We start from the raw sequence: 16,134 nt of genomic DNA, 5'->3' as shown, positions 1-16,134 counted from the left end.
AATCATACAAACATCTGAATTCGAGGCATAATTTAATGACAGGATAGAGCTCTTCATTATATTATGGTCTCAGATATCAATGCTTTTGTTATAATACTATATGATCGTCCTTAGCTTTGTCTACAAGTGTGTATTTTTGAAAGAAAGAAAAAACATTTATTGCTCATTAAAAAAAACGCATATTAATAAGAAGGTACATGCTCACCTATAACACAAATGGTTCAGGCTCGGCATGTGCGGTGAGGACTATAAATAAAAAAAAATATTTCATTTATTATGTAGTAGTTTACTTACAACTATGTTAGTATACATATTGGACAAGTGATAGTGTTGTATTAATTAAATTTCGCATTATAGAGCACTCATCTCTTACTCCTACAGCTATGCTTCACCGCGCTGATTTTCAGCCTGCACCTTTGCACAGCGTGCAGACATTACACGAGACGGGTAGGAATTAACTTAAAATAGGTACGGTCGGTTTCCTAACTCATGACTGTATCCACTTTTTCACTAGTTGCATAGAAAAGTGGACACCTGGGTAAGGCCGCGAATTTTGACCAATGTGACATAGAAATAACATAAAAAAAATACGTGACGTTACCATAAAATGTAACGCAAATTTTTATAAAGCCTAGATCAAACTGGTAAAAATTCCCATTAGATAACGTATGTATGAAAAAAAATACATCTCATATAATAAAGTGAAGTTTTTATTTTTACTAGAACTTTCTGACGATACTGATCTTAAATCTGTCCTATATGAGATCTATAGAGCTAAACATGAGAATGTGGAAGTAGAAGTACCCTCTAGTTGACGAACATCTTTCCAAAAGTGTATCTTTACATGCCTCTCTAACACTGACAATAAGGTGCACATTTATAAGCATAACGAATTTGGATGTGGTTTTTTTTTTATTCGACTGGATGGCAAACGATCAAATGAGTAAGAGATCACCACCGCCCATAAAAATCTGCAACACCAGGGGTATTGCAGACGCGTTGCCAACCTAGAGGCCTATGATGGGATACCTTGTGCCAGTAATTTCACCGGCTGTCTTACTCACCACGCCGAAACACAACAGTGCAAGCATTGCTGCTTCACGGCAGGATTAGCGAGGAAGATGGTGGTAGCAATCCGGGCGGACCTTGCACAAGGTCCTACCACCTAGTTGTGAGCATGCTTGTGACTGCGACTGTACAAGCTATTAAATACCTCAAAGAAATGGCCAAAACCCTAAATCACAGGTTTTACCAATTTAGGAAGTAGTATCTTAGTTAAGTGGACAATGTAAAAAGATGTTTTTGGAAATAAATTATTATGATTATTAAGTTAAGGTAACAAATGAACTAAGTAGGTAAGTGAATCTCTCCGTTTGTCTCTCACTTTAAATACGCTATGCATGTAGCAGGACGTGAACACAGAACTCGCCACAATTCTCTTGTGCCGATCCCTGCACCTACAGATTAAAATTTATTTAACTTCAAAATATCCATCTAACTAACTTACTGTGCGTGCAGTCATTGGAAACCTAATAATAAACTGGTGTAAGTTAGAATTTTTCTGTGTGAACTTCCCTTTACCACATTTTTTCGTTACGTTATGTACAAAATACGTAGCATTTTGTAAAAATGTAACGTAATCGTAACGAAAGTGTAACGTATTTTATACAAAAAATCGTTTATCATGGTGAATAACGACATTTTGAACATAATAACACATGCCACTTACATGGAAAAGATTACCCTATCGTATGAAAAAACAACCAGTTAAAAATAATCACTACTTACCCTTAAAATCGAACAAGCACTTTCGACGTTTTTTCGAAAAAAAAACCTCCGCGTCACTTTTGATGGCTGTTTGTCAACAAACTGATGAGATTTATTTATCTCATCGATGTTGCCCTATTAGAGTATTAGTTGCCAGTGTACAAAACTAATTTCTACCGAAATTGGCGTTAAAGGTAGCTTAAAAAAGCGTCACCTAAGTATTCGTAACGAAAACGTTTTTTTGGCACGTGAAAAGAAATAAATATAAAACATGAAAATTATTTGATTATCATGATTCCGCAATCGGTAGGACTATCGTTATATCATGAAATTTCGTTTAAACAAAATCATGATCATGAGAAGTTAAATAGCATGAAAATAATAAGGTATTAAGTACTCGTGGTCAAAAAATATAGTCAATTTTCGTTACGTTTTTGACGGTAATATATTTTTATTATTTTTTAAAAGGTTTTAAATCAATTATCTCATTTGCGACCTTGAGAGTTTATATCGTGTCATATAATAAAAAAAAATTAAACCTCTAGGTGTTATCAGTTTTTTTTTATCAGCCTTCCAAATTTGAAACGTCCAAATTGGTCAAAATTCGCGGCCTTACCCACCTATGTCATTTACGCTAGTACGAGTAATATTAAGTTTATGGTCAGGGCACCGACCGTACGTTGACAGGTGAAGCTAACAAATTCATGCCAAAAAAAAATGACGATAGTTAAAGGAAAAGAGAAAATAAACACAATATAAATTTTGAAATTTTGGAACATGGCCATAAATAAATATACCAGATAATATCGATCATGATATTATTATATAGGATATGATATGATATGATTTTTGTGTGTATTGACGAGCGCATAGCCAAGTGGTTAGAGAACTTGACTATGAAGCTTGAGATCACGGGTTCGATTCCCGCCTTCCCGGTCGGGGCAGATATTTGTGTGAATAATACGAATGTTTGTTCTCGGGTCTTTGACGTTTAATGGGTATTTAAGAAGGTATGTATTTATAAAATATTATGTATAGCCATTGCCTAGTGCCTGTTTGCTAGCTTGAGGTAGGTAAAACCATTTAAAAATAAGACGAGTTGCAAAATCTAAACAATATTATCCTTTGCCAAAGCAAACGTAAACAAAAGTATTTACGAGTGCACTATATCATCTCATGTTCCAATTTCATGTCTCAAATTTTACACACATTATTTCGGTTACGCCCGTTCCAGCGCACGCCTCAGTACGTCTAAAGCCGACATCAAATTTTTACGATGCCCCGTGGACGCCGGTGCGGTTTGGACCGTAAAACGAATAAAACATGGCCGCTCTAGATAAATAGTTTATGGCGCGAAATGGCTGAGTCTGTGCGATAATTCTATTTTTGAAATTTTGACATCTTTCTTAATGGCCAGTAGTGTTTTTGACCGCTAACCTTGTTTTGAGCAACCAAATTCGTGTTAAAAAAATAATTTTATATAATACAAGCCTTTTTGCAGGCTGTATTTTTAGCTGGCCGTATTTACATAGTAAATAAAGTTAAATTCATTTTGGCTCCATAAGTACCACCTAAATCTAAGACTAAAACTAGCACTAAAACTATGTTACTTGGTGACACGGCAGGATACCAAAAAGGGTCTCCACTCAGCATGTGTTGCCGCACATTATACTATTCGATGTTATTATTATCATTATTTTTCTCTCCATCTAATGTTTTTTTTATGTGTATCAAATATGTGTAAATAAATGTTTCTCTCTCTCTCTCTCATTATGTGCAGTAGTACGACATTGTATCCGACTTCTGGCCGGAGGGTATGGTATTTTATTATTATCCGTGATTATTTTTATTTTGAAATGTACAGCGCATTGTTATCAACTGTAATGCTGTACATTTTCATTGATGAATAAATAATCATCAATCGCTTTTAACCGACAAGGCATATTACTCTGTTAATGAATATTATCTACTAGATCTATAATAAAGACAAGATATTGTTTTCAAAATGTTACACTGATTATTATTAGTAGTAGTAAAATTATTTATATAAACATTAATGTATGTAATACTGATTATAATTTAATTATTTCCTATTTTTTTATTATATATTATTTAAATTCATAAGTAAAAAATTGTATGCTCAAAGGCAAGACATGAAGGACAGGACATAAATTTATTGTACATCTATATATTCAATTTAATAGTGTATATATGAACTCATGTTTGACAAATTATCTTTATCTTTATCATTTTAACATAATATTGTTAATTATCTACCATTATTGTCAATGGCGACCACTGAAACTGGATTAACACTAACTTGAAGCAACCAAACAAATCATTACTAATGCGGTCATAACTAATTTTTATGAATTATTTCGGGTTTTGTTCCGCGTACCTTGATTTTAGAGCAGCTTGATAATTCGGCACAGTTGCATGCGCCTTATCAAGCTGCTCTAAAATCAAGGTACGCAGAACAAAACCCGAATTCAACCCATTCATTTAATAACACCGTTAATTCGGAATAAAATAGCAACTGTTGTCGCTTCTCATTGAATAAAGTTGCTTGTAAATTAATTTTGATCCGGCCTGAAATCATTAATCATGAAAGGGAAACTTTGTCGGTAACTCTCTCGCGGTCCGGCAATGGTAGCCAACTTGGAAGTTTCTAATCGAACCACTTTATTCTGCCTCGATTTATGTCGTTTAAAATAATATTATGTAAAGGTTTTGCAGTTTGAATGGCTTATACAATGATACAAAGCAATGTGAAGAAACAAAGATTTATTAGGTGCTTCGGGTAAAGTGAATACTAGTAGCATGGCAGTGTGATAGAGCAAAGCCGTATTCATGTTCGCAGCTTGAGAAGAGTGGATGGTTAAAAGCTTTTTTAATGCAAGCTTGCGTCCTTCAATTCCTACTTATCTGAATAGTCTCAGAAGCCTCTACATTATTTTTAGAGACCCATCAGATACATCATATTATAGCGTGATCTGATACGGTAGGTCAGCATGCGCTGAATATTTTTTTTCGCTCGGTTTTATTCATGTAAAATTTGAAACAGTATTTTTTTTCGTATCATATTTAGACCATGTTACCTGCTAGCGAAGCGTATATAAATTAGTTTTTTTTTAAATATTTCTGAGAAGATTTCAATCTTGGTACGTTGCTTAGCTCAGAGACTTGTCGAATAATGTTTTAGCACGGGTGTTAGCTTCAGATATCTGTTAGTGAAATATTAAATTTTAAAATGTTAATTTCTATCACAATCAAGAGCCCCAGCACTCACTTATTATTTTTTGAACACAGCAGTAGTTTGTACAACGTATTGGAAAGCATAATACTATATCACAGCTATGCAGACTTAGCAAATGAAACATTAAGTCGATACTGTGACTTGTTTTACTTCCAAGCAAGGGCTTGAATAAGGTAACTTCGCAAATCTTGTTCACTGGATGAGATCGTAAAGGACAATATACCCTTAAGACTACTAAGTTCCTCAGAAACATCACGAATTACATTTAGCACCATCCCTTGTCCGGAATGAAGAGTTCCCCCGGGAAATTCCCTTGATTTTCCTATTATTGTTATTGAATACAGCGCCGTGATAAAATCCTGTTTGCTTGGCAGTAACAATCGTGCGATGAGCAACATGCCGCATTCGACGTTGTCTCAGATAGGATTAATAAATCTGTTGACAGTGAAATTGTAAATGGAGAGAAGTTGCGCAATGAAGCTTTTGTACAATTATAAAGCGCATACAAAACAGTTTTTTCTTTCATAGAAATACCTTCCGTACCTGAACCTGGAAAAATTGAACATTATGTGGCTAGGCATTTTTTCCATCTGTTTCCATCTGAACCTAAATTGACACTAAAAGTGACCAATAACGTTACCGAAATCTTTTTGAAGTAGGAAATATTTGACCCCTTCCAGTGCTGGTTATGTAGGATGTTTACGTACGGAGAACAAGGTGTAATATGCAAAGACTGTCTTACCAGACATATTGATCCTAGCGTGTTTAAACACCTGGTTAAAGCCGCAGATTCACGGTGAATGCGGGACGATTCCAACCGAAGCACAAGGATGATGATGATGTCCTTAAACTTATCACACATTATCAATTGACATCAGTTAAAACCTGGCCTCAAAACGAGATTAAAACAGCTAACAGAAACAGGGTTTAAAGGTGTACCATCGAATAGCAATAATCTTGAAACTTTCGCCATTAAACGCTGATTGCACGGGTGACGCCGAGCTTTTAACTCAGGAACTTGGGCAATGCAATTTATATCAGTTGGTTCCAATGCTACATCATAGCCAATATTAACTTTGAAAAGTAATAAATGGGTATTGAAGTTTTTATACTCGAAGCCACAGAAGTATGTACTAGTGTAACTGTGTGCTGCAGACCTCTTTGTAGACATCTTTTACTCTTTCAAACTCAACCGCTTTGCCACTTTGAAAGAAACCGAATTGATAAACAAAAACATATCTAGCAAACTTGCTTATCATCATTATTCGGAAGAGGTCTACTGTGGAACAAAGGCCTCCCACTTAGAACGCCACAATGAAATCCACCGATAGCCGCAATTCTCACAATGTCCTTAGTCCATCTATTGGAAAGTCTGCCAACGCTTGATCTAACAGTTCGTGGTCGCCACTCGAGGACTTTTTTCTCCCAACAGTTATCTGTTCTTCGAGCGATGTAGCTCGCCCATTGCCACTTAAAGCTGCATGTTCTTTGAGCTATATCGGTGACAATAGTTCTTCGGCGAATTTCCGTATTTCGGATTCTATCGCGGAAAGAAACTTCGACCATAGCTCTTTCATAGCACGCTGTGTGACACTCCAAGAGGCCAACAGTATTAAGTAGGGCTTTGCAAAGATTTGCCGCGCGTAGCCTTACAAAGCTCTCGGGTCAATGGCTGGCAGGAGCTGGTCCAAGATCGTCAAGCATGGTGTAGTCTGATGTTGGAGGCCTAGACCCACTTTTCGTCACGCGCAGATAGTAAATAGGTAATGAAATGAAATGATATATTTATTCCAGACGTTAGTCCATTAAAACAATTAAAAATAATTAATTAGAAGTCAAATAAATAAAATGAAAATTAAATTAAAGTAATCTCCACAACGTTTAAGGCCGCCACTGTATTAAAGAATTTTTGCCAAAGCTTGTGTTTGCTCGGTCAATCACCCATAATACAATACAATATAATAAAGTCTGAAATTGAAATTGTTTTAAAAAAAATTGGAAAAACCTCTGTTGATAAGAATCCGGCAAGAAACTCAACGAAGTATATTTTTTTAAACAGATTTACAATATTAATAAATGATATCTAGAACTTTATTTTTAACACAGTAGGTTCGCTATTTGAAGGGATATCGCCAATGCGAATCGGAATTATTTCCAAATTGTCACTACTTTTAAAAAAGCTCGTATCTCAAAGAATAAAAAAATTCTGAGTGAACTTTATGACCATTTTTTCAAGGATCAATTTTGTTGACATATTGATTTGAGATACGAGATTTTTTCAAAGTAGTGACGAAATATCCCTGTCCACGATATAATCATATATTATTTATAATACGCCCTAGATATTAATGTCTTCTTGACAATATATCTGAATTTTGTATCCGTTTCATTTGTAATATTTTTTGGAATTTTATCATAAAAACGTATGCTATTTCCCAGAAACGACTTTTTGGTTTTAGCCGGTCTGTAAGATAGAACTTTAAGCTTCCCGGTGTTTGGCTTATCGACGTTAATGGGAAATTCACATACGTACGTTCTTAAAAACATACAATGATTATTTCAAAAACATAATGCTTAAAAATTACTCTTTATTGAACAACATCACAAGTAAGTAGTACAGAGAATACAGGTATATACAGAAATTTTCCAAGTTAAGCACCCATAATAATATTGCAATGCTTTCAGAATTTCATCGTGACATTAATTTAACATTTCATGACTTTACCACTGCTTAATGAGTAATGTAATACTGTCATCGACCGCGTACAGGCGGCTGCAGGTTATTGCAATTAATTTGCGCAATCAGCCATGTGAATTAATTGCAGCGCAGTGTACTTTTACGTCTCTCCAATCAAATATAATGATCGGTGCGCTGGTTTTTAATACATTTCTCGTTGTCGAGTAGAGATGGATTGGAAGCATCCAAATTGCGATGTATATCGAAATGTATGGGAAATTTATTGCTTTTTATCGGAAAATTTTACCGACGATAAGGAAGGATTATTAAAATAAATGAAAATCGTCTAAGTGTGCCTCAGAACCCATACGAAGACTTGTACGGCGAGGTCAAATATGTTTACACTTTAAGTGCTACCTTGTATCTGTCACTTCGTGCCTGAACTTTTGTGTAAAATTGACAGAAAGTATACAATATCATGGACTGGACAGTATAAAGATTAGACCTTTGACTTTCATTGTATATTGTAACTAAAATTGTCGAAATGCATAGATTTTTTATTTTATTTTATATTCGACTGGATGGCCAACGAGCAATTGAGTCTCCTGATAGTAAGAGATCACCACCGCCCATAGACACCTGCTAGGTACACCAGGGGGATACCTCAAGTGCCAGTAATTTCACCGGCTGTCTTACTCTCCCCGCCGAAACACAACAGTACAAGCACTGCTGCTGTTGAAAATTAACCCATAAAGTGGTAAAATTAAAGTTATGGTCTCTCGCAACCTACCGCAAAAAGGGAGGAGCATATTATCAAGTTTCATATGGGACCAAAGGTTATAATTTATTTGTATATTTTCATTAAAAACAACATGGGAATCAAAACATATTACTGTGTACTTTCGGTTCATCTTGACCTATATCGATATGTCTCACTGCAGAACACAGGCCTCCTCTCAAAACAAGAGGGCTTGAGGTGTAGTTCCCATGCGAGTCTAGGGAAAATTGGGGACTTCATTTAGTTCGGTTTTTTCTTCAAAAAAATTGCTAATGCGCGCCACTCCACCCCTCCTAGACGTTCCAATCCAGAAATAATTTCTTAAAGTGATGACATACCATCGGTAGAAGTTTGTGGTAAATTCAGAGCTGCCAAATAACGTCCCTTTAGACCAATTTGTCAGGACATTAGGATCTACGCAGAGGGAGACCTAGACAAGCCTTATTAGGTACTGTTTTCAAAAACGACAGCAAGACAACATGAAGCTAGCTTTCGCAATTTATTCAATGCATCTAGAATTAGAAGGCGTTGTATACCTACCTCAAAAATGCCCCGGCTTACAATAGGATTACACATCTCATCCCGTGGGTGTCGTAAACGGTGACTCATCATTCCAGCTTGTATACGTCCCACTGCTGAGCACAGGCCTGCTCTCAAAATGAGAGGGCTTGGGCCATAGCCACGCGGACCCAGTGCGGATAGGGGACCTTCAGACACACCATCGAATTGCTTCGTAGGTTTGTGCAGGTTCCCTCACGATCTTTTCCTTCACCGTAAAGCTCTGGTAAATTTAACATGAATTTCGTAAAACTCAGAGGAGCCGAGGTTTGAACCCACGATCCTCTGTTTAAGAGGCCATAGGTCAAACCACAAGGCCACCACGGCAGCACGACTAATGTAATGTAACGTGTTAACATGAAAATGAGCAGCAGTGCTCTATTGCCAACTAAGCCAACTAAGAACTGCGAACTCCAGCTTGGCTGAGAAAGGCAAACGGAAATTAACACACATTTTTTTCAAGAAAGTTGTCATCAAGATTCACTGCTAATACTCAACTGACGATTAAGATCACTCTGTCAAGGGTAGCGACTTATTTAGAAGACCCCTTAGATGCGCCAATCAACTATTTTACCCACACGGCGTCTCCTGCGTTACCAATATTGTCTCTGGCGTTACCAAAAAAATCGTACTTCCAACAAGATATTTCACGGTTTAATAGGTTGAACTTACGTAGGATGGCATGTATTCATGTACACCATCTATTAAATTACAGAATAAACATGTTTACTTACAAAAATCTGCAATTGTTTGAAAAATGTCGCTGATAGATTAGTGTGGGTAAAAAAGTTGATTGGCCCAGATATCCTTTTTTAATTTAAGTTAGTACGTAAAAGTTATTGGTAAAAAAAAAACATTTTTAATATAAGCTCTTTTGCTGCTGACTGTACTTTTTATTGACTTTATTTGTATTGTCACCCAAACTACATTTGCATGCCAAATTTCAAGACTTTCAAGATTTGTCATGTGGAGATTATCCTGGCTGCACTACTAGGGTCACTACCAGATTATTGTATTGTCACGCAATTTACATAAGTATACCAAATTGCAAGTCAATCCAACTACTGGAAATTGGTCGAATTAACTTGCAAGGTTTGATTACAGACAGACAGACAGACAACGGGACAGGTGAAACTAAATAAAAGCTTGTAAAATGAGTGTTTATTCTTAAGCTCAAATATTTCTCCGCACTAATTATCCTAATCCAAAGGAATCTCAGATAAAAGACTTATAAATACGAAATAATTACAAAGAGAACGAAACGTAATGAATTCTGCGAAAAGGGTATACTATTACAGAAGTCACGATCCGACAGCCGAATAATTTCAATTGTGTCTGTACGTACACAGTTATTATTATTATATTTAGCCTATAACTGTGCCCCACAGTTGTTCAAAGGCTCCCCTCTTGAATTCCACATCTCCCTATCCAGAACCATATTTGGACACACACTCATACATATATTTTTTATGTAATAAAGAGCCAAACTCGCATGCGGGAATATTTTTTTTTATTCGACTGGATGGCAAACGAGCAAGAGGGTCTCCTCATGGTAAGAGATCACCACCGCCCATAAACATATGCAACACCAGGGGTATTGCGGACGCGTTGCCAACCTAGAGGCCTAAGATGGGATACCTCACGTGCCAGTAATTTCACCGGCTGTCTTACTCTCCACGCCGAAACACAACAGTGCAAGCACTGCTGCTTCACGTGGCTCCAAAAGCTTTAAACGTTCGCACAATGATATTTATTACGTTTTCAGTCCCCAATAGCTCCACTACTTTGAAAAGTTTACAAGAACTGAGCAAATAGAAATGGATATTTTTCTTTTACGCTGAATGGATATTCAAGTTGTTTTAAATCTGCTGTAGTCTAAATATCAACCGTAGACGTCCACTGTGTGACATATAGGCCTCCCCGTGTTTAAATTAAAAATGAACTCAAAAATACATACTAAAGAAAGGTAAAATGATTCAGTACCTATAATATGTATAACAATCGACTAAAGATATCGTATAACGCAGCAATTTGAGCAGAGAACAAAATAAGCACTTGCCCATAACAGTTTACTTGAAGGGATGTACTCTTAATTGTGTATTAATTAAATATTAATTGTAGCAGTCTGCCAGTCATCGTTCCTTGAAGCGGCTTTACCCTCCTTGAGGTTGGTGTAATGGATAAGATAAAAGCGAAGCGTAAATTTTTAATAAACTTTCGCACCTAGATCATGAGTATATCAACTCAACGTAATCCACCATGTCAAATAAGACATTCCAGAATCTCAGATAAGGGCTAATGCCTAATAGGTGAAGAACAAAGACAGAAGAAATAAAATATTTATTACACAAACAAAAAGTTTTCACGAAGCAGTATCCGGTAATCTTACCGGTCACCTCTATTATTTATTTATTCAACAACATTGATGACAGCTAATATTTAACTAATATTAAGACTTACTCGTACTGATCCAGATAACCGTTTAGAGACAAGTGTGCAGTAACAGCCCAAGAAGACCAAGGCCTGCGCTAGGGCTAGTTACATAGAAGCGTCATGATCCTGAGAGAGCAATCGATCTCCGCTATTGAGTTGCTAATGATATAAAATTAAAGATGACAACTTCAAGTAGTGTATCTGTCTAGGAGAATATCTAACTTCAAATAGCAATGGTGAGGCGACATAACTCAAAGGACAGGATGAGAGAGATTGGTTCTCGCTTTGCAACCACGAGCTAACAGATGTAGCATCAGCAATTTTATGACAAGCTTCCACCAGCTGTAGTTAATTTATTATTATGTTAATTATACTAAAATGGAAAACTCTTCTACGAGCCCTATGTCCCTAGTGAGGGATAACAGGATCACATCATCATCATCATCATACTAAAAGTGGCTGAAATGCTTGTAGAACTACGAGCATATTTGAAAGCAGTAGTGGACTGCTTTCAAACATTTTCAAACTTGTCTTGTCCTCATTAAATCACCAAAACACCCAGCCAAAACTAGAACAGTTTAAAGTACCCTAACTTGCGCCGGAACGTTAAGCCGCCTGCCGCTTCGATCACAATTCTAATTCACATTTCTAATGGGCAGTAAAGGCCCCCCCGTCAGGCCGTTTAGGAATAAACGAAATCGTAATGCAGTTACAGCCCGTAATTGCCTGATACAGAGCTAATGTTTGTAGATTAAACGTTCCAAGGCTGAGATTGTCGCATTTTTGTCGTTACGGACTTCGTAATTGTCGGAATGGGCCGAGAATAATAAAATTAGTGAGGATTTACGGGTGGTAACGCGATTTAAGAAGTGCAGGATTGCGGGGGTTGGTAGATTTGAAAATGAAACTACTGACAGTAAAATAACAAACTAAACTTCAACTGTGCGTTACGTGTCAAATGAAACATGTCAGTCTGGAATTATTTTTATAGCGCGTAAACTATCTCTCTGTCAAATAGCTGTCAAATTGTCTTGCAAATGCATCGCCCTGACAGGTCAAACCTTGTGGAATTTCTGGCAGCTACCTTTGTATTTTTAACTTGTATTGTTGCAGGTGACAGGCGTAGTTGGACGAGCTGACGTCCTGGCGTCCATACTCTTTTTGTCATCCATTCTGCTGTATCATGGGTAAGTTAATTATTTGTTCACTTAAGCCCAATTTCACATTTGCAAAAATAATTGTGCAAGTCGAGTTACATTTCACCGTTTGATTGATTACTTTTTTTACATTACATTTACCCGTGATTGATCCCTATCTTGATGAAAAGTGCAGATAAGGCCAAATACCTTTCTCACTGGATCAGTAACAGCCTATTCAATCTAGCCTCATGGTGCTTATACTGAATGCTGTGTTGCTGATGATAAGTTATGTTTATCTTGAATTTCTTCAAAATGTGATTAAATATAGATTTTTTTGATTTTTAGAAAAATAACTAATTATGGAATAAACATCAGATATTAAAATATCTAAAGATACATCATTAGGCTACGGCCGAGGTACAACAGTTTCTCCTAAGTATGTAATTATTTTTATAGAAGATCTATTTACAATTATTCCGAAGTAGTACTTCAAAATAAGTCACGCATTGATTCTGTACATGAGCAGTAATAGTCAACTACAAATAGATCGCGGCGGTCGAAGTTACAAAAATATGGATACATACACGACTTTATTCACTTAACGTTACAGTCGTGCATATATATTTTTATAACATTGGCCGTGTCAACCTCTTTGCAGTAGACTGTATAAAAATGGGAAATAATTTCCTCAAAATATTTCCAATGCCCTAATTACCTTACTTGAAGGAAACTCGACGTGCCACTTAGAAACATCTCCCGGGATCTTTAATTATGCGGGGAGGAAAATTGTGGAATGTTGTTATGTCCAGCTTGACCGGCTTTGTGCGAGTTTTGGAGTTTGGGGGCCCGTTTGGACTGGCGAGCTACTTGTCTGGGCTATGTTTGAGCTCCTCCATTTTGACCTCCTTTTTGACCTCCTTTAACTTTAAAAGAACATTGAACAGCTCAAATGAAGTTAATTTCTCAGGAAATCATTATATAAAATTAATTTAGAAAAACACGATGTACCGCCCTGTGACAGACAGACAGACAGCAAATTGACAGTAAAAGGGGTCCGTTTACCACCCTTGGGGTACGGAACTCTTAAAACATTGGTAGACACAGTAATTTTTGTTTGTTGTGTGTAAGCAGACGAGTGTTCAATAAAATAAAATAAAGGGATTCAGTCGAAGAAAAGTTAGTTCAAAGGCAAAATACCTCATCATTATCATCACATCAGCCGTAGACTTCCATTGTTGGAGATAGGCCTCCCCATAAACCTACAGTTGCTTCTGTTGGAAGCGGTCTGCATCCACCGTGGACCCGTGCCCTTAACCAGGTCATCCGTCCATCTTGTTGGTGGACCTCCTACGCTGAACTTATGCCTGCAAACGAATCTAACTATAACTAGGTTCAAATGAAGACATCTCTTAAAAGATTGGTTATTTAGCACCAAACTTAGTGTGATAAAGAACAAGGTAACTATAATAAAATTAACGTAGTAAAAGAATACAAATCCAGTACACCCCAACTAAACCACATCTACAATTGTAACCTGTTGACGCAAGGGTCTATACTAAGCCACAGCTTCTTCATCTTATACCTAAACAAGGCCAAAGACAGGGAGGGGAGAGGTATATCTTTACCTAACAACAGTGCCAACATTGTAACATAAACCGTTTTAAACCAATTCACGCTAATCCTACACACACCCGCTTTCAGATAGCTGAGCATTCACTTAATCAATTAAACTGATTTAGCTCATTGAAAGATACCTAATGTGTTCTGCCGCGCGTATTAATGTGGATGCCTAGTTGTATAGTTATGTAAGGTTTATTATTAACCCCCGACGCAAAAAGAGGGGTGTATTAAGTTTGACGTCAATATGGTTATAGTTATTTATTAATAGGAATCGGTTCATGCAGAATTTGAAACACAAATCTTCTAAAAGCTCAAGTACTCGCACAAAAATTTGCCACAGTGTGAACGCGCGTTCTTGTATAGAAAACTTGGCCACATTTCCCTCGTGTCTTGGCAGTTTGGGATCGGCTTTGGACTTGGCTTAGAGAATAACTTGCGGTTTGGCGGCCCGAAAAGTTGCCGACACGCTTTTACTCGCATTCGTCGCGGCCTCAATAAGTTGTAAGCTGGCGTGGGCGGCACGCGTCACGTCATGTAACTAGTTGCGTGAATAAGCTTTATTTTAATTATAACGTATAAAACTAATAGGAAGAAAATAAGTCTAGTGGTCTAGAACTCTGTCAAGAAGCTCATTTAAGGTTCAACAGTCGGGACCCATTAGAAGAATTTTTGAGCGGTTACGATTTGAATGGGTCCCGACTATTGAACCTTAAATGAGCTTCTTGACAGAGTTCTAGACCACAAGACTTATTTTCTTCCTTTTAGTTTTTAAGGCAGTCGGGTTTTTTTATTTTTTTTTATTTTAATGTTTTTTATTTTATATTTTTTTGATATTTCTTTGAAAATTTAGATTAAAAGTATTATAATCCATATATATTTAGAATGGGCTAACTATTAGCTTTCATTTGATTCCCATATTGTTACAATACAAAATATATTTTTTTATTCTTTCGCCATATTTTTTTTGCAGACGCCATATTGAAATATTATATACCCTATGTCACTCCGACAGTAACAATCAGTAACAATCAGTTACAATCCGTCCAGCCGTTTAGGCTGCAGCGAGGACCAAAGAAATCGACATACATACCCACACACATACATACTTACTTACATACATACCTACATACATACATACTTACATACATACTTACATACATACATACATACATACATACGCTAGAAAAACATAACCCTCCTTCGGGCAGTCGGGTAATAAAGTAGCCATTTTTCTTTTTTTTCATACTGTTGGTCCCTGACGGCTTTTGCAGCTTACCGGGGAGAGAGAGAGGGAGAGAAAATTTGACTTAGCATGCTCCAGGCTCCATTGAGTCAACCTCGGTCTTTGGACGCTATAGAAGATTTTGGCAAGCAATCGAAATTTTTTATATTAGGTACGGCAAAGGACTTTATTTCATGAGTCACCATGGAATCTTTTCAAAGGAAAAGTCATTACGATTTTCCTTGTTAATTAATGAAATCTGAATCTCATGAATGAAAGTCCTTGGCCGTATTACTTCCGTATCTACATCGTTTCGGAAATACTACTTAGTCCTGACTGAGAACAAATTAATGACAAGAAATTTAGTCAGGTTGAGGTCTGATTAGAAAAACCGGCCAAGTGCGAGTCGGACTCGCGCACGAAGGGTTCCGTACCATTAAATAAATAAATATCACGGGACAATTCACACCAATTGACCTAGTCCCAAAGTAAGCTTAGCAAAGCTTGTGTTATGGGTACTAAGCAACGGATAAATATAATTATATAGATAGATACATACTTAAGTACATAGTAAACACCCAAGACCCGAGAACAAACATTCGTATTTTTCATACAAATATCTGCCCCGACACGGGAATCGAACCCGGGACCTCAAGCTTCGTAGTCAGGTTCTCTAACCACTAG

General features: G+C 36.8%; 1 protein-coding gene across 1 annotated transcript in view; it reads left to right on the top strand.

Annotated features, from left to right (window-relative positions):
• The window catches only part of LOC141445604 (protein O-mannosyl-transferase TMTC1-like), a 308,979-nt gene that overhangs the window by 272,796 nt on the left and 20,049 nt on the right, over positions 1–16,134 (top strand). The window contains 1 exon segment of the mRNA XM_074111447.1: positions 12,583–12,656. Within this exon segment, the coding sequence (XP_073967548.1) occupies positions 12,583–12,656 (74 nt within the window).

This window comes from Choristoneura fumiferana, chromosome 2 (assembly GCF_025370935.1).
Source record: "Choristoneura fumiferana chromosome 2, NRCan_CFum_1, whole genome shotgun sequence".
Lineage (NCBI taxonomy): Eukaryota > Metazoa > Arthropoda > Insecta > Lepidoptera > Tortricidae > Choristoneura > Choristoneura fumiferana.
This window is presented reverse-complemented; position numbering and strand designations above follow the sequence as displayed.